Source organism: Gigantopelta aegis, chromosome 9 (genome assembly GCF_016097555.1).
Source record: "Gigantopelta aegis isolate Gae_Host chromosome 9, Gae_host_genome, whole genome shotgun sequence".
Classification (NCBI taxonomy): Eukaryota; Metazoa; Mollusca; class Gastropoda; order Neomphalida; family Peltospiridae; genus Gigantopelta; species Gigantopelta aegis.
Genome location: NC_054707.1, coordinates 44,853,970 through 44,879,337, shown reverse-complemented (window position 1 = coordinate 44,879,337; position 25,368 = coordinate 44,853,970). Strand labels below are relative to the sequence as shown.

General features: G+C 37.3%; 1 protein-coding gene across 1 annotated transcript in view; it reads right to left on the bottom strand.

The window, feature by feature from the left end:
* LOC121381595 overlaps positions 1 to 25,368 on the bottom strand; it is a 48,527-nt gene that overhangs the window by 1,539 nt on the left and 21,620 nt on the right. The window contains exons 12-30 of the mRNA XM_041510931.1: positions 24,990 to 25,078; positions 24,433 to 24,544; positions 21,635 to 21,766; positions 21,103 to 21,363; positions 20,419 to 20,643; positions 19,860 to 20,000; positions 19,253 to 19,362; positions 16,485 to 16,603; positions 15,297 to 15,418; positions 14,731 to 14,863; positions 14,366 to 14,484; positions 13,669 to 13,806; positions 11,713 to 11,886; positions 11,184 to 11,340; positions 6,718 to 6,821; positions 5,743 to 5,871; positions 4,743 to 4,874; positions 4,173 to 4,364; positions 3,078 to 3,285 (exon numbers count right to left, since the gene is read on the bottom strand). Coding sequence (XP_041366865.1) covers positions 3,078 to 3,285; positions 4,173 to 4,364; positions 4,743 to 4,874; positions 5,743 to 5,871; positions 6,718 to 6,821; positions 11,184 to 11,340; positions 11,713 to 11,886; positions 13,669 to 13,806; positions 14,366 to 14,484; positions 14,731 to 14,863; positions 15,297 to 15,418; positions 16,485 to 16,603; positions 19,253 to 19,362; positions 19,860 to 20,000; positions 20,419 to 20,643; positions 21,103 to 21,363; positions 21,635 to 21,766; positions 24,433 to 24,544; positions 24,990 to 25,078 — 2,797 coding nt within the window. The remainder of the gene's footprint in view (positions 1 to 3,077; positions 3,286 to 4,172; positions 4,365 to 4,742; positions 4,875 to 5,742; positions 5,872 to 6,717; positions 6,822 to 11,183; positions 11,341 to 11,712; positions 11,887 to 13,668; positions 13,807 to 14,365; positions 14,485 to 14,730; positions 14,864 to 15,296; positions 15,419 to 16,484; positions 16,604 to 19,252; positions 19,363 to 19,859; positions 20,001 to 20,418; positions 20,644 to 21,102; positions 21,364 to 21,634; positions 21,767 to 24,432; positions 24,545 to 24,989; positions 25,079 to 25,368) is intronic.

Below are 25,368 nucleotides of genomic sequence, written 5' to 3'. Positions count from 1 at the left end.
ACAGTTACCGCGACATTATTTTGGCAATATATACATACTACGCCATGATGTATTCATTTAGTATATTGGAAATCGGTATCTGCAAATTTAGAAGTAAACCACCATGATAGCTAAATGTAAGAAAAGACACACAAAAACAACAACACGGTAATGCGTTTCATATATATATGTGTGGATTGATGCAAACAAACTAGTGTCAAACTCCCCCCCCCCCCCCCCCTTCTTCCGCCCATTCCACAGCCCACGCCCTTTTCCTTAACTATCTTTTAATTACCAACCACTGAATCAAGACTTCCTTGGGCGTGGATAAACTTCCCCCTTTCCTGGTAACCTGCCCCCCCCCCCCCCCCCTCCCCCCTTTTTTTTTTTTTTTTTTTTTTTTTGAATAGACTTTGGGGCAATTAAATTGGTTAAAAATAATTAAATTAAAATCAAACTATGATTGTTTTTTATATTTGGGTTGCCCAATCAAATGCGACAAAATTTAAATTAGATTTAGAGTTCTGTATTTTATAGTGATAATTTTTTGGGAAAATCGCAAATAAGTTTTAATTAATATTTTAAAGTCCCATATTTTTAAATTTAGAAATAATAATAAAAATTGTCCCGTAAAATTTTCTGCCCCGAGTCAAGCCACTGGCATCCAGAGACGGGACTCGGGATAGACATGCTCGAAACCTTCGTGGTTTGCTGCCCCGAGTCAGGCCACTGGCATCCAGAGACGGGACTCGGGATAGACATGCTCGAAACCTTCGTGGTTTGCTGCCCCGAGTCAGGCCACTGGCATCCAGAGACGGGACTCGGGATAGACATGCTCGAAACCTTCGTGGTTTGCTGCCCCGAGTCAGGCCACTGGCATCCAGAGACGGGACTCGGGATAGACATGCTCGAAACCTTCGTGGTTTGCTGCCCCGAGTCAGGCCACTGGCATCCAGAGACGGGACTCGGGATAGACATGCTCGAAACCTTCGTGGTTTGCTGCCCCGAGTCAGGCCACTGGCATCCAGAGACGGGACTCGGGATAGACATGCTCGAAACCTTCGTGGTATATGAGCATGATAAAACCTTCAAATAAAGTCAAGGAAACAAATTATAATCGAAATGAGGTCAACAAGAATAGTATAATACGGAAACAGTTTTTGGATTCTAACCTAGGTAGTGTTAGTAGTGGTCGTGTTTTCCAGTGTAAATTTCACAAACTTTGGAATGGTTTTTGGCCGCATTATAACTGGTGTTATAACATTCTGTGTTTATATTGTGTGTGAATAATATGATATTCGTGCAAAAGAGTGGAATTATTAATATATTCTTGTCAAGCAGAAGACTGATATTCAATAAAACTGTTAGGCCAGTGTGTCGACAGTTCTATAGGCATGGGCTTGGTGAGGTCAATGAAATCGCTGTGGAATGGAATTTCCTCCTCTGTGTCCACGTGATCAGCTGCTGATTTCACGATGATGCATTTGAAAACTCATTTAATAATTGCATGTTGACGGTCCAAGCAGAGGGAACTATAGGTCCTGTATCCATCCTTCAGTCTGTCTGTCCAACATATAGTTGTTTTTATTCTATATTAAGACACTAAGCTGAAATTTTGTATTTAGCTTTACTGTGTACCTTTACAAATCAAGTTTGACTTTCATACTGATTTACTAATTTCTGACAGAGTTATAGCCCTTGAACTTCGAATATAGGACAGTTTGTTTAACAGACTTTAAACAAAATATACATCAATATATTGGGCTGGAATTTTGTGTTAAAGTTAGTTAGCTAGAGCACTTTAATTATCGGCTATTGATTGCAAAACATTTGGTAATTTTGACGTATAGTCTTAGAGAGGAAACCCGCTATATATTTTCAATACCACGACCTTTGATGTACCAGTCGTGGTGCACTGGCTGGAGCAAGAAATAGCCTAATGGCCCCACAGACAGGGATCAATCATAGACCGATCGCGTATCAAAGCAAGCGCTTTACCACTGAGCTCTGTCCCGCCCCGAATTTTGTGTATTACATTCATATATACAAATAAAAAGTTTGTTTTGTTTAACGACACCACTAGAGCACACTGTTTTATTAATCATCGGCTATTGCATGTCAAACATTTGGTCATTGTGATAAATAGTCTTAGAGAGGAAAGCCACTACATTTTCTCATTGGTAGCAAGGGATCTTTTATATGCACCATCCCACGTACAGGACAGCACATGCCACGGCCTTTGATATACCAGTCGTGGTGCACTGGCTGTAACGAGAACTAGCCCAATGGGCACGTCGACAGGGATCGATCCCAAACCTACCATGCGGGGGAACACGGTATTTTGTTTTATTACATCTGAAGTTCCAGTTTCAATGTTTATATTATATGAACATATTCTTTGTTTTGTTGTTACACTCGTCTATGTTTTGTGCATTACTGAGAGTATCAAACAGCCAAATGAAATACCAGATAGTAGCACAAGTTATACAACTTAGTAGGCCTTCTCCATAATGCATGCATATTACGACAGTAATATATTTTTGCAATTTAAATATGAACAGAAAGAAATAATATTGAAAAAGAGAAAGAAGAAAGAAGAAAGGAAACAGAAAAAAGACACAACAAAGTTTTCGTTGTGTTCTAGATTTATATAAAGATACCTGACAACAGTACATTATTAAAACATGGAATACGTGACAGCAGTGCACAGTTAAATAAGGATACACGATGGATACCCAACAACAGTACATTTAAATATGGATACCCGACAAAAGACACAGTTAAATGTGGATACCCGACAACAGTACAATTAAACACAGACGCCTGACCTGGCAATAGTACACAGTTAAATACAGATACCTGATATAAGTACACAGTTAAATACGGATACCTAACAGTATACAGTTAAATACGGATACCTGTCAGTACACAGTTAAATATGGAAACCTAACAGTACACAGTTAAATATGGATAGCTGACAACAGTACACAGTTAAATACGGATACCTGACAACAGTACAGAGTTAAATATGGATACATGATTACAATTCACAGTTAAATATTGATACCTGACAACAGTGCACAGTTAGATACGTTTACCTGAATTCTCCTAATTCTGTTTTGGGTCTCCAGACTTGCAGCGCCACATCCCCTGCGTGCTTGCTGTAGAAATGCCAGCTTCGGATTTCTCCGTCACGTTCGATTCGGAAGTCGTCGGTGTTTCCCGTGAACACGAATCGTTTGTATCCAACTGATGCCCGGTCTCTAAGATCCACAGCATTATTCGGAGTAACAGTGTCGCTTAATGCTGTTGTGAGGAGAAATTCAAAGCTTAGCACATGTGATACATGACACTGGCAGTAAACAGTTGTACTATATGCACGCTGTTCCAAACATTGAGATGTCCGAGACGTTTCAGGATATATAGGAGAAAGATAGAGGTAGGCAGAGACACACACACACACGCACGCACGCACGCACGCACACGGAAATATGTATATGTGTACGTGTGAGTGTGTCCGTGTATGTGTCTGTATGTGTGTGTGTGTGTCTGTGGCGTATTTATGTCTGTGAATATATGTGTATATGTGTCTGTATCTGTGGTGTGTGCGTCTGTGTGTGTCTGTCTGTGTGTGTGTTTCTCAGTGGTGTATGTGCGTATGTGTGTTTGCGTGCGTGCGTGTGTCCGTGTTCGAGTGTGTGTTTTTTAGCTTATTTTAATGTTTTGCCGAATTACTATAGCAGGTGATTGAGGTCTTGTACACATTTAAAGTCTGTATTCAATGGAAATGTTAATAAGTAACACATAATAAGGACATTATGAACTTTTCGTCTAAACATTTTATCTGTTATGTGTGTAAACTCTTAGTAGTTATTGTAACATTAAAGTCCAATATTATATGTGATGGGGTGTTTTTTGGTTTTTTGTTGTTGGTTTTTGTTGTTGGTTTTTTTGGGAGGGGAGTGTTGTTGTTTAAATGTAAATTTAATAAAACATTTTTTTTTTTTTTTTCTGACTTGTACTTTGTCCAGTAGGATCTTTAGCCGTAAGGGACTTTTTCCATGTCGTTTGTTTGATCTAGTGATGTTTTCAATGAAATCATAATCAGAAGTACATAAGTTGTATGACATTAATATAATATGTTAAAAAAAAGACCTTTGCTTATATTCTAATAGAAATCAACTACTACATACCAAGGCAAACTGGTGTCTTTCCTGTCAACAACCCACAATGGTGACAAGCGCGGACTAAGTTGCCGGACACGAGTATATATCCATCCTGGCAGTCGTATGTGACAACCGAACCCGTCGTCATGTTTTTACTTGTTGACACAAGAGTCACGTTGGCACTGGGCTCTGGAGCAATACACACTGTCGCTGTATCAGCTAAAATATCAGTCAAAAAATATTTTAAAATATTTGTTTGAAGTTTCCTCGAAGACGTGCTGCAACCATACTAAATAAATGAAATCAAAAACATGTTGTATATTAAGTTTTGCCAACCTGTTTTGAAATAGCCATTTGTTTATAAGCATTGCCCCGACTGCACCACGGCGTAGATATTTCAAAAGTACTAATCGTTACTACCTGTTAGGGGTGGGGTCTGACGCTCAACGTCCACCAATGCTGGCATCAAGACCATTCCATAAACACTGTACTTGTTTCACAACGTTATTACAAATGTAAACTAAAAAAATATATTTCTCAATTATTATTTTTTTAATTATCTACTAAATTTGGCCTCATTTAACATAATTTATTTACCATCACTGGGACATTTTCCACACGTGAAACGGCATTCATTGTCTGCATATTCCGCGTGATCATTACAAACGTTAGGGTTCTCGTCCAGTATTTCCTCACATCCTGAAATTCGGTTTTCACAGACAGATGGGACTGCAAAGACGAAGACAATACACAAATTGGGACTATCTTGTCAAAGAGAAATACAATGTAAAATCTAAAAATATTTGTGTATTGTCACAGTGAACTGCTGTATATTTGTGAATAGGGGTAGCCATTGATGCGCGATAGGTTGCTCAAAAATGTCTATCCACACAGACATCAGCAGCGACTGTAATGTTAAGCCGTCGGATTTATGGCTGGTAGGCAAAGGGTTCGAATCGTGGTACTGTCTACCCTACGCAACGGCTCAGTGGGAAGGCGCGCGGAAGCAAATGACATTGACGTCTCTCTCGTTGACCATTATTAACAACTAACAGTTAACCCAGTGTCCTAGACATGGCGCCCTGATAGCTGATGTCTGTCTGCCCAGTACGAACAGGAATATGAAGTTAAAGTCAATTGAAATCTGACTGCATCTTTGCATAACTGACTCCTAGATGTGTCTTCTTAATTGTTATGCTTTATGTATTATATTATTTTCTTGGCATTACCTCTTTATATCTTTAATTCGTTTAGGTGTTAATGGAGCTTAATTTGTTTTAAATAAAATTATCTTTGCATAAATGCTACTTGTATTTCCCTATATAATTTCTGGTTCAATGTCAAAACCTTCTAGCTGCGTTGGGGTTTCCAACTGGCATCTCTGGAATGTTAAAGGTTGTACTTTACTGAGCAGAAAATAGCTCATCATTAAAACATGGTGTCAGGGTGTTGTTAAAGAAAGATTACTTTGATTTTCGTATTAAAATATTTCAACGTTTTAGTACAATCACGAACGTCTATAACCACAACTCCTGTGTGTATATTAAATTAGCGTTCAGCTAAAGTTACCTTTCTTCCGTTGAGTTTCGAATCTTACCTGTTTTAGTCTTCCTGCACACGAAGGGGTGGTTGTTGTACCACACACAGTCCACGTCCTTCCAAGTGTTGTCTCTGTCTTCACCACCGATGACAGCACAATCTTCATCATTCCAATTGTTCGGCTGATCTAAATTCAAGACAAAATGATTAAGATTGTAAAATAAATATGTACATAGTCTCTTCAGGTGAAAATAAACAATAATTTGCATCGCATTGCATTTAACTGTATAACTCTCGTTTCTCGTTGAATAAGCATATGGGTCGTGAGTTTGAGTGTGTGTGTGGGGGGGGGGGGGGGGAGGTGTTAATTCCTACCATGGACAGGGAATTGAGTTGTTACTGATGAGTATGGAATAAACCCTACCACTAGCATGGAATTGAGATATTGCTGTTGAGCATGGATTAATCCCTATCACGGCCAGGACATATTACTGATACTATGAAATAATCCCTACCACTAGCAGGGAATTGAGATTTTACTGATAACTATGGAATAATCCCTACCACTAGCAGGGAATTGAGATTTAACTGATAACTATGGAATAATCCCTACCACTAGCAGGAAATTGAGATTTAACTGATAACTATGGAATAATCCCTACCACTAGCAGGGAATTGAGATTTTACTGATAACTATGGAATAATCCCTACCACTAGCAGGGAATTGAGATTTTACTGATGACCATGGGACAATCCCTACCACGAACAGATAATTGAGATATCAGTGATCAGTATGTAATAATCCCTACCACGACTAGTGAATTAACATGTTACTAATGAGTATTGGGTGATCTCCACCACGATCAGGGAATTGATATGTTACTGATGAGCGTGGGGTTCTTTCTACCCTAAACAGGTTGGACAAAATTGGGAATGGTCCCATTTAGCTTTTTTTCTTTTGGGTTTTCTATATTTTTCGGTGTTTTGGCGGACTACTAAATTGCAAAACGAGGTTAATCATTAAATACATTACTTGCTGCCCAGTTGGTGTACGTTACATTCGTTCCATCAGGCCACACCCACTGGCCCTCTGTTTCACGGTCATTGGCTGATAACCACATCTTCCGAAGGTAGACTCTACACAAAATAAATAAATATTTAAATATATATATATATATATATATATATATATATATATATATATATATATATATATATATATATATATATATATATATCTTCTTGACCATCGCTATTATCATTAGTATCAAAAACATTATTAATAAATACAACTATTATTATTATAACTACTATTATTAGTACATTTTTTCATCGAGTGTCACCAAGCCAGTTCCTATGGACTATTATCCTGTTCAATTATTTAGACCCAAAGTTTTTAGCAAATGTTACGTTTATTTCCTTTCGATATTTGTTTTCTTTGCATTTACATGAAAACAAACCCAAACCCCGACAGGTTTTATATACAAATCATCATATAAAATGCACGAAGTTGACTTAATTCCACTTTTTAAAAATCTCTGTGTCGTTTGCATGCACGTTATTTCCTCTATAAATAACTGAGGTCATTTGCATATCAAAAGCATCATTCTATAGTGCGTTTCAAACTAATGTTCGGTTCTATCGTCCTATCCGCACAAATCGTAGTATGACCTATATTTAAGAAAATATCTGTAAACATGAAGTGACAAAACCTCAGTTTGAAAAAAAAAATATGTATCAAATATTATAATTATATTGTGGAATACACAAGCGCGCGCGCTGAAGGGAGAGAGAGAGAGAGAGAGAGAGAGAGAGAGAGAGAGAGAGAGAGAGAGAGAGAGAGAGAGAGAGAGAGAGAGAGAGAGAGAGAGAGAGAGAGAGAGAGAGAGACGTCATTTATGTAACGACGCACTCAACATATTTTAATCTATGGTTATATAGTTATAGGGAGAGAGAGAAGAATATGGTATGCATGCGATTGGTGGAGGTGTGACCCTCTGCACAACCCCAACCCCACTTAAGGCTTCTTTTGTATATGGAGCGGGACGTAGCTCAGAGGTAAAACGTTCGCTCATGGTAGGTCGACTGATCGATCCCACATGGTGGACCCATTGGGTTGTGTCTAGTTCCAGCCTGTGCACCACAACTGATGTATAAAGGCTGTGGTATGTGCTATCCTGTCTATGGGATGGTGCATATAAAACGTCCCTTATTGCTTATCAAAATTGTTTATCGGAAACAGTGGCCCATGTGGCGGTAGCGAGTTTCTTTCTCACTGTCATAATGCTCCTTAACCGTTTTGTCTGACGCCACATAAACGTATATCAAATGCGTTGAGTGTGTCGTTAAATAAACATTTCTCTCATATGTATGTGTAGTCTATATGCATTTCTAGTCGATTAGTTTATAGGTTGTTAGGTTGTTTGATAGTGAATGATATGGAAATAAATAGTTTTTGGTGTTAAAGAGTTCATGCATACATTAAAGTAATACTCCTAATGGGTATGGAGAAATAACTTAATCAGTCGACGAACTCATTTCTTCATCACTATCTTCGTTAAGGGGGACTATCACAGGGGGTATTTTATTTCTTATAAAACTATTTTGTTTTCTAAAATCTTCTTCGATCTTTATTACATGTTTAACTGCGTCAGAGAAGTGTGTAGGTGTGACAGAGTTCAATGCACGTGCAAGTTCTCTCCGCACCGTGGTCATTTTACCATCATTATGACGAGCTATGTGCCCTTTGACTTGACTCCAGATCAGTTCTATCGGATTGAGTTCAGAATGTCTTGGCGGCAGTCTTAGACACAAGTGCCCATGGCGTTCAGCAATATCATCAGTAACAAATTGCTTTGCACATTTGTTACTTTTCACAAGTTCATAAAGAACTGGCTTTGTCATGTTACTCTCAAAAGGTATATTTTAGTTTCGTAGCCACGACTGAATTTCTTCCTTTTTAGCGTTTAGTGCAGGACATCGTGTAATCTCAGTTAATTTGTTGTGGTAGCTTGCGTTATCCATGACGATAACAGAAGGTTCTGGTAGAGAAGGCATAAGTTGTTCTTCAAACCATTTGATAAAATTGTCATGATTCATCTCACCATGATAGTCTCCGTCTGTTTTTGTAGTCTCAAAGATCAATTCACAACCATCTATCAATCCATATTTATCACAGCCAGCATGACAAATAATAAGTCTTTTTCCCTTCCCAGTCACCGAACAGAGTTTAGGAACTCGATCAGCAGCGTCTGATTTCGGCAGGTGATTGGCGGTACTTGTGCCCGGGTGGATATCTGTCCAGTGGTGGGATGTTGTGTGGTTGACATTCACCCAGGTCTCATCTTGATACACTATTAAATACCCCTGTTCTCGTAAACTGGATATTTCATGGAGATAGGACAGTCTCCTGTCTGATATATTGGCATCCTCAAAAATCACTTTTCCGGTTGTAGACATATGTTGGTATTTAAAATCGAGGTCATGGAGTGTTCTTCGTAAAGTTGATATGGATATGTTGATTCCACATTCCTCCCTTAAAGCCACGTTAATCTTATGTAATGTAGGTAATTCGCCCTCTTTATAAAATCTGTATACTCGTCATCTAATAAAATCTTTCTGTTTTCGGTCGCGTTTTTTAAAAGTGATTTCTGTGCTTGGATTCGTAGAGCTTAGATTTTTCACAGTTCTTTTTACTGTTGAAACCGAAACTTTAAGTGCAGCGGAAACTCGATCGACAATTCGATAAGAAGCATACCTAGGTCTACCGCGCTGATATTCATCTTCAAAATAATCGAAAACGTTCTTAATACACGATTTTACATCAACTGAAGTGTTTTTCGATTTACCCATATTTTTCCTCAAATAACAATAACAAGAATGTCGACTAATACATTTTCAATGAAGTTATATACCCTACCTAACTTGTATTTTACGTGGTTTACACATTGCAGTCATAGATCGAAATAATGATGTTATTGACCAAGCAATGCTATCGTATTTTGAACATTCAAGGCTGTGTCTGCGGGATGAAAAAGTGGTTGAACCCATACGAGTCCGAACAATAGCCCTTTGGTTTTTCGCATTACAAATGTAACACCCCACCCCCAAACCCCAGCCCCTAGCACCACCCTAAATACTATATATATATATATATATATATATATATATATATATATATATATATATATATATATATATATATATATATATATATATATACGTATGAGTTCCCAATTTAGAGGCAAATTAAATAACATTTTAATTATTATTTGATGTTAGTGGCCTTTGACATTTTATCCCCCCCCCCCCCCCGGTCTTCTGGGTCCGGCCCTGCATTAAATTTATTTATAAATTTGGAAAGCACATTCCTGCGGTGTGTCAGGTGATTTATGTTTATTACTGTGCTACACCTCAGTTGTGTTAGGTTAGGTATGGTACGCTAATATATAATTGATATAATAAAATAAAAATACATAATACATTATAATACATTAGCTAAATTGATTAAATATAATGCACCTACAAGAAAGGGTTACATGTTCTGTTTGTTTACGTCTATGTTTAACGGAAAGATTAGTCAATGCTGTTACACACTGCAAAACAATAATAACCTTGATTTAGTGAAACAAGCTATAATGGCCTTCACGTAGCCTCAGATCCCAATGTTTTGATATGCAAATGACCTTAGTTATTTATAGGCGAAATAATGTGCATTCAAACGACACAGAGATTTTTAAAAAGTGGAATTAAGTCATCTTCGTGCATTTTATATGATGATTTGTATATAAAACCTGTCGGGGTTTGGGTTTGTTTTCATGTAAATGAAAAGAAAACAAATATCGAATAGGAAATAAACGTAAAATTTGCAAAAAACTTTGGGTCTAAATAATTGAACAGGATAATAGTATTATTATGTTAATGTTTATTATTATTATTATTATTATTAATGCAGTAATATAAAATGCGATTAACATTCGTTGGGTTGTCGACAGACATTTAATCTTACAATGTACTACATTGTGAACTAGCAATTAATTTTGATGATGAATTGTACAATACGTCGTTATATATACCAGTGCCTACGTCATTGTGGTTACAAAGAAAGATATGTGATATAGATCAAAGTGACACCTTTTCTCAGTTCAAATGTAAATGAGCTGTAGTCTCATGGAATCCGTTCATGTGATATTTTGTATCGATCAAGAACACTTGACAGTGAGCTTCCATGACCGTCTGTTATTTCGACTTTGTCAAAACATTACTGGACATTTTTCTTGTGCCGAGATGAAAAGGTGAGTATCTCCATCCTTTAATTAAAGATCAAATATTTATCCTGCACACACAGGACATTTTATTATGTGGGTCGACTGTCGTTGCAGGGAAAATGGTCAATAAAATAAATAATTAAAATAAATTAAAAAACGAGGGTTGTAGGGGGAAAAGCTTATTTAGCATAATTATTTTATTTCCGATGGCAAGTGTTATGTCTATTCTCACCTCAAGGACACGACAAAGTCGAGAGTCTCTTTGTCCGGAGTCGGAGCTAGTATAGCGCCATGGCTGGCACACGCAGTCTCCGCCTCAGAGTACTTGAGTTTGTCTGGGAAGTACTTGTAGCAGTGGCCTTTGTGTGCTACCCATCCAGCGGGGCAAGCTATACGAGAGAAACGCTGTTATTGATATTTTCTTTTTTCTTTTCATATTTACTTTACACCCAGCTATAGTATACTAATACATTTCACCACTACATGTACGAATGTAAAAAATAAATAATAATAATACAGAAAAATAAATAAATAAATAATAATAATAATAATAATAATAATAAATTGAAATAATAATCACCACTTTCATTATCTTTATAGTTATCAAATTATTAGCAACAGCAGCATCAGCAACATCATCGTCGTCATTTTCAAAGATATTATCATCATAATTATTAGTAGCACCAGCAGCATTTTTATAATTATCATCGTATTCGTCACCATCACCATCATCTGTGATAGCAGTATAAGAAAGTCGTTACCTCCACACACGTAGATGCCCACTGACCAGGAGCCGCTGGTGAGACACGTCGCTGATGTCGTCCCGTTGTCACTACGACAGCGGAGCTCCACCTCTTCGCCAACGTCAAACGTCGTCTTTGTTAATAACACGTCAGAATCAGCAACGGACGGACTTGAACATTGTATGTCAGAAGCTGTATAAATGATTGAAACAAGTGAATTTAAACATAGTATACCGTACTGTTGACATACATATAACTTCAAAGTAGTGTATTCATTAAAGACCATTGGTCATTAATCATAAAAGAAGTTGGGAGTGTTTGTGTTAAGTCAGGGAGGGACCATAATTTGAGGGTAATTGAATTGCAGATTTAACAAATTTATTGTATGGGTAACATTCACATTCACAGGCTAGAAAATAAACTGGATGGAAGCTTAGCTATTGCATGATGATCTCTTTTCTCCCATCCCTAGTGATGCAAGACAGACCCATTCTTTGACGTCAGCTCATGCGGAATAAATCTTTCTTGCCCACTGGACAGGGTTATCCAGCTTTTGTACAGTGTTAGAAAAATCTGTCTGACCCTAGGGTTAGATAAATCTGACTGATCCGATGGCTAGACGATTAGTACATGCGCGTGACGTCATAACTCATGTTTTACGATGAATGATGTCAAAACTCATGGTTTTCAAATTTGTTTGCCATTTCACGTTGAATCATTGTTTTAAAAATATTTTTAAAAATTAGTATTTTCAACTTTATATTTATTGTTAAGTTGTTGCATTTTTATGTCGTTGCATAAGTTGGACTATATTTTTCAGCGTATGATTAAATGAGTTTCATTTTTTGTAGGTGAAATGTTTACAAATCGATCAACAACAAACAAACCGTACGTAGCTTACAAAATTAATGTTTTGTTACTGTAATTAAATGGGCAAGAAATATAATCATGACAAAATGTTTTTGTAAGGGTCTCGGTAAACCTCGGCTCTCACAAAAAACATTTTGTCCCTCGGTTTGGAATTGCCTTATCTATACCTCACAACGGTGATAAATTCTATTAGTCTTGTATGGGTTATGACGTCATTGAAGTTAACATGGGGAGTATTACGGCGTTGGTAATATATGACGTCAGATCAGTGCGAGTTGGTTAGTTTAGATCAATATTTTGTTATTAAAACCTTCATTATAAAAACTATCTTGTTAATTTGAAGTGTTAAGTTATATTTAACACATGAAATAGACTCCATCATATGGGGTCATGTGGGATAGAAAAAGTAGACCCTCAGTGGTGGAAATTTCGACCCTGGGACTCGGCAAGCCTCGTCCCGGGTCGAAATTTCCACCATCTCGGGGGTGCTTTTTCTATCCCACATGACCGCATATGATGGAGTCTATTAATCTCCGATATAATTTAACCGACCTTAATTCCTCAGGATTGGTTTACATTTACTACATGTCTTTATCTCAATCTGAACCACAAAACGGTTATCCGTGATCAATACCATATTTTGAAGTGAATGGGCTTTTGGCAAAATAGTGGTGAACTCCATGAATCCCTATCTAATGCCTCAACTTTAGAGTACAGCCACTCCCGATGAGCTAATGTTGCAGAACAATAGGTCGTTTGGACCGCTACATAGACGACTTCCACTCAGACTAGCTTTATACTGTTTGTATATTTAAATCTACGAAGGTCACTGAAATTAAATTTGTATTATTCTTAATATAGACACTTCATAATTGTAACACGTGTACTATAACTAAAGGAGCATTTAACGCGGAACTGGTGGAACATGTTTAGCCTGGGTTCAGTGGTGGCTTCAAGTGTTGCTATATACTGGTAACCATGTCTGTGTTTAGCTAGTGATAGGCGTGTACTTTCAACAGTCTCCAAAACATTTATCTTAAATGGGCTATACATCGTAAATACTAATAAAAGTTCCTAATCAAAGGTAATAAAATGATTGCTTACAGGCCACAGGTATATCAGGAAGGTGAGCCAGGAAGGTGTCCTCACAGGTCAAACCGCATCTGGTGAAAGCATTCGGGTGACTTGTGCAAAAATCTGGTCCTTCGTCTACACAATCGTCAGCTGTATCATACATGTTTTCTGAGAGAAAAACAAACAAGTAAAATAAAACAACAAATCTTATTATCATGTTTAAAGACACAAGAAACATATAACACAGAAGCAAATACTTCGTCATTGTGCCTCACTGTGATGGAGCTGATAATGAAATGACCCCCTCGCAAAATACACACTCACACTTATACCCTCCTTTTCTGTAATATACCAATAAACCAACACATTATATTTGTATTATTAATTTTATTTATTTTTAAAATAAGGTGTTGGTTTCGCATATTCATAGGCCATTCAGTGCTGCAAAGCTATAATGCACATAATACAATGCCTGTCGAATTAGAGAAACAAAAACTTAAATAGATCTATATATTTTCCAAAACAGATTGGTTCGATAAACGTTTTGACAGTTGAGGTACATTGTTAGGTCCCTGACAAAACACAGAACTAAAGTGAAATTAAATTAACCGTATGCACGATGTGTGCATACTTTTAAATACCAATGCATTGTCTTAGTGTGGTTTGTGTTTATGTTCCACCATATGTGAAACTAATACTACTGCATCTGTGTTTGTGAGTAACCTACCGAAAAGACATGGGTCGCAGTAGTTCCTGTCACAACCATTAAGATCGGTGTAACACCATGTTCCGGCAGTGTTGTCAGGGTTACGGCAATAGTTCTTATCCAGCCCCTTGCCGAAGTCTCTGTAAAGTATTACACATCTTATTATTGTATGTTAACCGGAAAGCAAGCCCCAGGATCCCAAACCCATATCAATATCGGGCGCTCGATGCCTGCGATCTGTCAGTCACCCCTCAATGACGATTTGATTCCACGGTTCCTGTCATTCATAAGTACTTAGAATGGTAATATTACAGTAGCAATGCTATTATTGTACATGGCTGAAATATTGAAACAGATACCATTTGTGATGAAAATATAAATCTTACTTTGGATTAAAGGGATTGTGACGACACGACGTCGTCTCCGCCCACGGGAGACAGACCTTCATGTCACGGGTGAAGTTGACGTTGCCGCGGTAGGACGCCCCCTTGTCTTCAAGACTGTAGCACAGATCTTCAGCTGGATGGTAGAAGCAAACTCAGAGTATGTCAGTGTTATTTCATTGATTGACCTACTGTTGTTTGTTTCTTTTGTTTATGTTGTGTGTATGTGTGTGTGTGTGTGCATGCGTGCGTGCTTGCGTGCGTACGTGTGTTCGTGTGTGTGTGTTTGTGTGTGTCTGTTCATAGACTCACAGGGAAGCAAATAGAACGAACAATTTGTATAATTTTCATTGTATATTCCATTGTATTTTGAATATTTTGAAGTCCTCATATAACATTATACGGTCAAAAAGTATACAAAATGTACACATAAATCATTCAACTTCGTTATTCTCGGATGTTAATTTTAATATAGAAAGCACGATGTCCAATTAAAAAGGCATAGTGTCTTTATCTCTGTATACGCTTAACACTCCACCCCATATCAGCTCCTTCTGTTCTGCACTTACGGAATATAACATCTACTGTTGCGTTGAATCCTTTGTTCGATCCAGCCATGTTTGTCCGTAGTCTTAATTTCAACGTGTTGTAAATGCTCCGTACGCTTGCTTCCATGCCGTCACCACAATATCTGAACATATATTATATAGTGGTATTATGTCACCATGTGTGTACCCAAAAGGACCCTTGCTGTTGAATGGCAGGGGCGTAGGCATAGTGTTATTGCTCTCTCACTAACACATTATAATGTTTTTAGGAAGGTTGGGTGGTAGAATTACGTGCTTGTGTCATCGTGCTTGAAATGTCGTTGGTTACATCAAACACATGAATTGTGATGCCACAAATCTAGACATTTACCTGGTGGGTAATAAATAGATGATTCGTCAAGATTGTTTTTATAAGGAAAATATCAATCGAGTCTACGTTAATCAGAATTGGGTGAACCTCTGCCGAGACAAATACCAATTAACTAGACGAGTTTGATATCTTACATATTACAAAAACCCACGAGTAGCAAATTCTATTTATCCTATAACACTTCTAAAATGATATTTAGTAAATCACAGTACCAAAATAGCCTCCATCGGTAATATGACATCATCACGATTAGCACAAATTGGTTTCATGTCACGCATTGTAACTAAATCTTTGAAACTATGAAAACATTACGCTCAGGTATACAGGTCTTGTTGGCTTGTAAACAAATGACCCATTGACGGCAACACATTATTACATAGATACCTTGCATTTGCCTTTAAACTTACATACCAGTATTGCACGGGTAAGTTATAGGATAAAATGTTTTACACATCAAAACCTCTTAATTGCTATCAAATTCCATGGGTGTTGGTTGAAAATTCTCCAATTTCCCATTATGTTGTTATTTATGTTAAATTATTATTGATGCCAATATTATTTTATGCAGAGAGCATGATGGTTCGGGAAATGTGTGCCCAATTCCCTACTTTTAAAACGCAATAAAATACATTTCAATCAATCATAGCTGTGTTTTAAAACAAATGAGCGCAATACGCTAGTCCATATGAGATCTCGGTTTAACCCTTCGAGTTTTGGTACAACAGTTTTCGAGATATAAACAAAATTAATTTATCATGGAAAAACAATGGAACAATTCTGACAATTAAATAAGACGCGTGACTGTGTAGATGGTTTTGGAGAAATAACAGTGCGCTTACTTAGGTCCTGACTGTCCGAGCCTGGCGTGACGTATTTCTAGAGAATCTTTGCAGGTTTCTCCTGATCTCTCGATGTCAAAATCATTGAAGTTGAGAACGATCGTTGTGTTTTCAGGTGCCTAAATAAAATTGCAAAACAAATAAAGCCATTTACACCAGTGTGTTCATTTAATAAGCACGACTATCATTGTACACATATTATAAAGTGATGATGATCTGATATGTGCTTGCGTCACAGGATCGAACCACCTAGGTGGATCCATTCAACTGATTGGGGTTTTCCTGTCAAAGTTCGTGGTATGTGTTTTTCAGTCTGTGGGAAAGTACATATAGAAGATCCATTGCTACATTTGAAAAATTGTAGCGGGTTTACTCTGATGATTACGACTAAGAATTACAAAATGTTTGATATGGCCAATAGTTAAGGACCATGATGATTAACCCGCTGTCGCCACTAACCAATCTTGATTAGGGTGATTTGTCGTAGAAATGAAAAACACAGTCTCAACTGATATGTTAAGTATCGTTGCCTAACGAACTTCAGCCTGTAGAATGGCCTACCAGACGCCACCAGAGCACATGACATGTCTAACTTAGCTGAGATGTTTTAGTGAGGATGTCTCAACTGATATGTTAAGCGTTTGAATTTCAGATATTTTAGTGAGGATGCCTTGAATTTCAGATATTAATACAACAGTATCAGCAGAGTTGATCAAGTGCGTTGATCTTATGTGGAGACGTCAGTAAAATATTCTGAGTGTAGATGACGGAAACACACTCACCTATAAAAGTGTGTGTCAATAACCATAAAACACCCCAGCCAATGAAAATGGTGAGATACTAAGTACCCGCTGACAAGCCACTCTTACTTTATAAATAAGATACAACATGAGCTATTGAGTCACCTTCTATCTTGACATTTATCAGTAACATAATACGAATTTAAATGACAAAACTGTAAATATAATTTCTGACACACATCCTTTTTATATGTTTTTTTTTTCTTTTTTTTCTGGCACGAGTCTCAAGCAATTCAATCCTTGGAGCTCGCTAAAGCTCGCCCCGAAGATTGATGTTCTTGAAACGAGTGTTAGAAAAAATCTATAAAAGAATGAGTGCCAGAAATATTTTCTTGTTTAATTAGTTTAATAGTTTGAGTATATTTATCACAAAATTGACTGTGCGTTTATTGTTATACCGTGACGTCACGCCTTGTTTCAGCTGATATATATTACGTCACTAGAAGGAATGCATTCGGTGTTACATAGAACATGATGTCGCATAATAACTTTGCTTCTAACATGACGTAATCGACAAGTATCAACCACCGTCTACCTCCTGAACGAGAGACCAATAAACCAATGAAAACGTCACATTAGATGTGTACTAGATGGTTTTCCTAGCATGGCTTTCTGACACTTTTCTACAAGTTGACTGAATTAGAATACGTGATCAAGGCTGTAATGGTAAAACGATGGTTGATTCCATGAATCAATCTCGCGTTTCATCTATAGGATAGGTGCTTCCGAGGAGATCCTTTATTATAGTCCGCCCGATCCTGCTACAACATTTTTGTAAATACTTTCAGTTTTGTTTGATATAAGAAGAACAAGTAAAAGTGTTTTGGATATAAAACAACCCAGCTATTTTTGTGAAATAAATAACTTGCAGTCAATCAGTCAATTCCATAGCATGAAAACGGTGTTCACTATGGGACAGACTATATATATATATATATATATATATATATATATATATATCATTCTTGCTCCGCTAAAGAGGACTGCCACTAACAGACTAGTTTATTAAATCAAACCTAGTACACTGGTTGGTTAATTATCTTAATATAATACTGGGAGGAATTTCATTCAAATGGTCCTTCTAAATTGTATATATTTTTATGTCTTCACACTTTACCAGTGTGCACTGGAAAAAAAAGTCTTAAGCAGGACGTGATCACATAAACAAAGTGAGAACCAGGCCTCGTCCTTTTAAAACTTGTAGAGTATAGACTTAATGTTTAATGACGTCACGCACGTACAGTTTGTATGGCGTTGCCATAACGTTAAAGTCTCAGATGTTTGAGTCCAGACTCCAAACATTTTTGATTAATTAATCAATATGTTATAGTGGCATCGTTAAACAAAACAAAATTTATGAAACATGCTATAGGCATGGGGCCAGTAAAGCCAATCATGAAGGCCATTTTAGCTCTCCTGCTCGTTAACACATGTGACAGTGAAGAATACGTCGTGCAAGTTTTATGAAGATATACGGCTTACAAAACCACTGCCATCTGTACCATGACTGTAAACGTATATCTTGACCAGCTCTCACCAAATAGGTTTGCCACATGCCACACGCTCTATAGGCACAGTTTTACCACAAACCACTCCTCTCGGTCAGACCTAAAACAGTTATCCCAACTCAGATTGAGATCCAAGAGGAGAAAAGGTTATTAATGTCTATTCTTACTTTTGTGTTATGCCCAATGGTCTACATAACGATTTGGAAGAGTGCATTTGTGGACCTGTCTTGCACACAAGGATACCATCAAACAATGGAGTTAGTAAACATGTTGGACTCAACATTTTTATTATCTAGTCTTGAACTTGTACTATTCTCATATTGCACGTTATTACCCACATGGTTAAAATATATTGGTTCATATGAATAGCACTCACGCAACAAAAACGTTCGAGTTAAAGGCCACTTTTAACTGTTTATCACCTTTATACACAAATCTCAGTTGTAACGCCGAATTTTACCTTAATTAGCCAGTGACACTCCATATCAGGTGCGTAGTTGTTGGGGAAGCCAGGACTGGTGAAGGTTTTACTTGGTTCTGTCTCTGTTAGGTCGATGATTCCACCACAGTCTACATAAAGACGGCAACAAAATACGTTTACAATAAAGGCAGAATGTCAGATCACATAGATTTGTTAATCATCAGCTATCGCATGTTAAAAATGTTCACACATAGTCTTAGAGAGGAACTCAGCTACATATCAATTGCTAGCAAGGTGTATTTTATATGCACCGTCCCACAGACAGGGTCGCAGATGCCACAGCCTTTGCTATGTCAGTCGTACCGAACTGGCTAAATCGAGAAATAGCCCAATGCCAGTAATGGGCCCATCGTTGGGGTTGAAATTTTGTGTTGATGGTGGTGCTGTGGGTATATATGGGCTTTTGAGTTAAGGAGGATGCTGTTGATGGTGGGATAATGTATGTCCATGTTAATGATATTGAAGGTATACTGTGCTGTCTTAAAGGTTTTGTATTTGTTTCAGTTTGTTTTTGTATTACAATTTTTTAGAGCACTTATTTTATATAGCTGTTAATATGGTAAACACTAAACAATAATTTACAAACCTTTGTTGTAGGGACTGTAGTAACAAAAATGCACATTGTATTTCGAATAGGATAACGAGATATATGGGTAAGATCCAGTTAGATTACTAACTCCCTCATTGTGATTGTCAAATGTGTATTTCTCCTCTGTCGCGTACATGCCTAAAATAACAAAAAAACAACAACAAAAAACAAGCAGTGGATTTGTGATGGTAAATTATTGTTAGTACAGTCGGACAGACAGACATACCAGATGTTTATTTCTGATAGTGTGATTGTTTTAATTGTGTAGTCATGAGTGATTTCACGTTTGAACATTACATATCAATACAGTTCAACTCGAATAGAAGCGATCCTTGGGGCATATTAATTCCCAATTTAAATTGACATGCTGGCAATAAATGAATCATTATATTATTATTATTATTATTATTATTATTATTATGGCCGGAGAGACCGACTAAATATTTACTTCCGATACTGCATTTATTGAAATATCATATCCATGAATAATTACAATTTTGAACATTCCCCATCAACACATAATTTAAATCATGAGGTACATCAATCCTCGACTTACCTTTTACCTCTTGGCAATGTTGGTACCACTTTCCATACCGCAAAAGTACTAATGGCTTCGAGTTTGGAATGTCTATTGGGTCATTGCGGAACCCATCATCCCTACAACAGTAAAAAAACTTTGTGTTGTCGTCAAAAACACCATCCGGAATCGGTTCGTTGATCGTCTTGTTCTGGTCAGCTGATCGAATCTCGTCGTCGTAAATAGCAGATCCCTCGGAGAAACCTTAAAGATAAACAAGGTCTTAAGTCCTGCTTAAATTGCTACTTTACGACATATGATATTATGGTTGGTGATATACATACCGATATCCACTTAGGTAGTCAGACATCTTGCTAATGGGGGTAGGGGTATGTAGCTCAGTTGGTAGAACGCTAGTATTAGGTTAGAGGATCAATACCTCTATATGAACCCATACTCGGATTGGGTTTTTGCCATTACATCCAGTGTTTTGTGACTGGTCTGTCAAAGGTCGTGGTATGTTATGTCCTGTCTGCATGGAAGTGTGTTCCACTTGATGACTATGTGTCAGTATTACCATATGTGTGTTATCCAATAGCAGATGATTAATTAATCAATTTGTTTTAATGGCGTCGTTAAACAGAACAAACTTTGTATCTGGGTAGTCGAACAAACTCAAAAACTGTGGGTGTGCAGAGCCTGATGAATAAAATATAAAAATACCTTCAGGGCAGGTTCCTGATTTTCTCATGATACAGTACGCTCCCCTTGGCCACTTGCCGCCACTGTTATTGTTCTCCATGACGCAGAACGAGTAAGTTGTATATTTAGACTGGAAATCGCCAGCAAGGTGGAAACTCGACGACTTCATGCTGCCCCCATCACTCCAGTGTGTGTAGTTTCCCTCTGTAAATCCGTCCGGACAGCCATCGATAGCTGAGAGAAGTGCGTAGCTTCCACCCGGCCACGTGGAGATGCCTGGATCTAAAAATGAAGTAATTCATCAATTCATTCATTTGCAGCTGTATGCGGGTTTTCTTTAATTATTCAAACCAAGTATTAATAATTGTTGAAGGTTAATAACAGAGATGGTGATGTCGTTTTCTAATTCCACCCTCAACGAACCATTAAAACTCGCTCTCATCAAAGAAGGAAGCAACCTTGTGTTATAGATATTAGTTACTATCTATAAGTAATACCCTCCCCCATCCCCAGTTGTCTTCAACAAACCAGCTTCAAGGTGAATAGCTCATACCACTTGTCATGACAGTTGAGCACCCTGTGCTTCGGTTCAGTCCCTCTACACACATACACGAACAGACTCCATCGATCTGGGTGACGTAGCCATCGTTAACGCATTCAGTTGTGAAATCCGAACAGTACAAGCCTGCAAAATAATACATGAAAAACATCGTGACAATGTCACTAATATCGAAACAGTTACAGTAACAGTACAACGTTACAAGAGTATAGTATTTGCATCACTCTAATTATCATCATTGTTATCATGGGGAGTTTATGCTCTTCGTCGTTGTCGTCATGAGCAGCAGCAATAGCAACAACAGCTGTATCAGCATTAACTTCGTCATCATTATCATCATAGTTGGAAACAAATAACATCTGTCTGGGTCAAAGGTTCATCCGATGTTTGATAGCATAATTAAAGTTTGTTTCATTTAACGACACCACTAGAGCACATTGATTAATTAATCATCGGCTATTAGATGTCGTAATCGTCAGAGGAAACACGCTACATTTTTCTTAATACAGCAAGGGATCTTTTATATGCACTTTTCCACAAACAGAAAATCACATACCACGGCTTTCGACTAGTTGTGGTGCAGGGGTTGGAACGAGAAAAAACGATCATGCGACGCAAGCACCTCGAGCTAACTCCTGCCCCCGACAGCATGGTTAAAGTCACCTGTACAGCCACTGGTGATACATGTGACAGTGTTTGGAATCTAAAATAAAGTCTTATCTGGCTAATAAATGTATGCAATTCCATGACATTTAGTACTACTTTTTCAAATAGCCCTGTGAGGTAGCTTTAAAGCTATGTACTACAATTGTAAGCGAAACTAGGGGTGTTGTAAAAATAGTGAAATTTGTCATCAACTCTGAACAAACAGCAGTACACTTTCACATATCACGATCTTTTACGTGTTACTCTTTCCTTGTATAGCCAGGGAGCATGGACCCCTATTTGTGAGTTTGCGAACACTTCTTGTCGTGAAAGATAGCGCTGAGATTTTGCTTTAGCTTAAGATATTCCTGAACATTTATATATATATATATATATATATATATATATATATATATATATATATATATATATATATATATATATATATATTAATTAGCCGTCACTGGACCAGGCAAGTACATCAGTGTGTGTGTGTGTGTGTGTGTGTGTGTGTGTGTGTGTGTGTGTGTCTGTGTGTGTGTGTGTGTGTGTGTGTGTTTCGTATATGTGTATGCATATATGCATATGTGCATGTGTGTGTGTGTGTGTGTGTGTGTGTGTGTGTGTCTGTCTGTATATGTGTGTCTGTCTATTATGTGCGTCTGTTGTTTGTGTACGTTTGTGTATGTATGTGTGTGTGTTTCTGTCTGTATATGTGTGTCTGCTGTGTGTATACGTTTGTGTATGTATGTGTGTGTGTCTGTTAGTCTGTCTTTATGTGTGTGTCTGTCTGTATTTGTGTGTGTATGTCTATATTTGTGTGTGTGTATGTGTGTGTGTCTGTGTCTGTGTCTGTCTGTGTGTGTGTGTGTGTGTGTGTGTGTGTGTGTGTGTGTGTGTGTGTGTGTGTGTGTGTGTGTGTGTGTGTGTGTGTGTGTAACAGGGTTATTTCATGTATAATCTTATTTTAAAATGTGCTTTATTAGTTGTATTTCAGCACTCGGTCTCAGCAGTTTACTTGCTTATAACAAGCTGTGCACTACTCACCTGAACACGTGCATGTTCTCTGCCCTTTCCCTTTGTCTTATACTTCTATAGCTTGGATATTAGGTAACATACCTGGGTAAAATATGCACAGCCCTTACATTGTGGACATTCCAACTCGGACTTTTGAGAGAGACCAAACATACAACTTTATGTCATTTTAAAGAGTTGACCGTTTCCAAGATTTGGACGATCACAGTAATGTTAGTACATAACATATAATGTTAACCCGCTAGTTTGTAGTTCATAGCATTAAATATAATTAATAGCTTTAATATATAAATCCAAATGTGTTATGTGTTAGAATATTTATTTAGGTACTGGCCTCGGTGGCGTCGTGGTTAGGCCATCGGTCTACAGGTTGGTAGGTACTGGGTTCGGATCCCAGTCGAGGCATGGTGTTTTCAATCCAGATACCGACTCCAAACTCTGAGTGAGTGCTCCGCAAGGCTCAATAGGTAGGTATAAACCACTTGCACCGACCAGTGATCCATAACTGGTTCAACAAAGGCCATGGTTTGTGCTATCCTGCCTGTGAGAAGCGCAAATAAAAGATCCCTTGCTGCTAATCGGAAAGAGTAGCCCATGTATAACATATATATATATATATATCATATAATATTTAATCATTCGAGTTTGACGTCATTTCCATTAAAAAATACACCGCGCCACATATTCTTACGTCATTTCAATATCTAGTTATGGCGGGCTGGAAGTAAAGTTGCGTGTACATTTTACAAAAACACGTTGCATTAAGTTTGAGCTTATATGATAAAGAGATTATTACCCTCGTGTATTTTGGTATCGTCGATATCATATATTAGGAATAAAAATAATGTATTATGCTCGCATAATACAATTTTTATTCCTAATATATGATATTGACAATACCGAAAAACACTCTGGTAATAATCTCTCTCTCTCTCTCTCTCTCTCTCTCTCTCTCTCTCTCTCTCTCTCTCTCTCTCTCTCTCTCTCTCTCTCTCTCTCTCTCTCTCTCTCTCTCTCTCTCTCTCTCTCTCTCTCTCTCTCTATATATATATATATATATATATATATATATATCACATTTAAGCAAAAGACAATATTTCATATCATCTCACCTTTGCAATCGTGAGCTGTGACAGCCTCATAGAACATGTAGAAGGTTTCACCTTTAATGCTTAGCTCATCATACAACACAGTCATAGTAGGTCGGCCACCAACGTTAAATCCCTAAATAAACAGAGAAAACACATGACACTGTGGTGATAATATACGTTAACACTACATGTATATCTATATTATTTAAAACAATTAATGATAATGATTATTATTTATTATTCTTATCATTATCATCATCATCATCATCATCATCATCATCATCATCACCACCACCACCACCACCATTATTATAACATATTTGATTGTATATATACTGGAAACGTTGTTTCAATCAGTTAAATTGCTTAATAAAACAGAAACAAAATTAAGATGAAATCATCATCATCATCATCATCATCATCATCATCATCACCACCATTATTGTAACAAATATTTGCCTGTATATATGTGGGAAGCATTGTTTGTATTACTTAAATTGCTTAAATAAAACATAATAGAAACAGAAAAATAAAAAAATATGAAATTTAAAACTATAAATAAAAATTTAAAATCTCACATAAGTGCCATAATGCATCCTTGAGGAAAGATCATAACCATATGTAATGATAGAATCAGAAGCCACTTTTTTGTACCATTTCCAGGAATCTGAAAAATAGAGCATGTTTTCCAAATACGTGTATAAGATCGCGGCTCAGTGGTAGAATAATTTGACTGATATTATGTGGTCACAATCCCGACTTCCCCCTATGGGTTTAGACCATGGTTCGCTTTACCCTACCGATGAGACGTCGTTGTAACGGTAATCCTGCTCAGTATGAGAGGAACCAGGGTTGTCCTGCACTGTCTGACCTATAATAAATGGCATGCATTATCAGTGTGGTGAGGTGTTTAATTCATTTTAATTTCAAACAATCAATAAGATAAAAGCTCGCTGT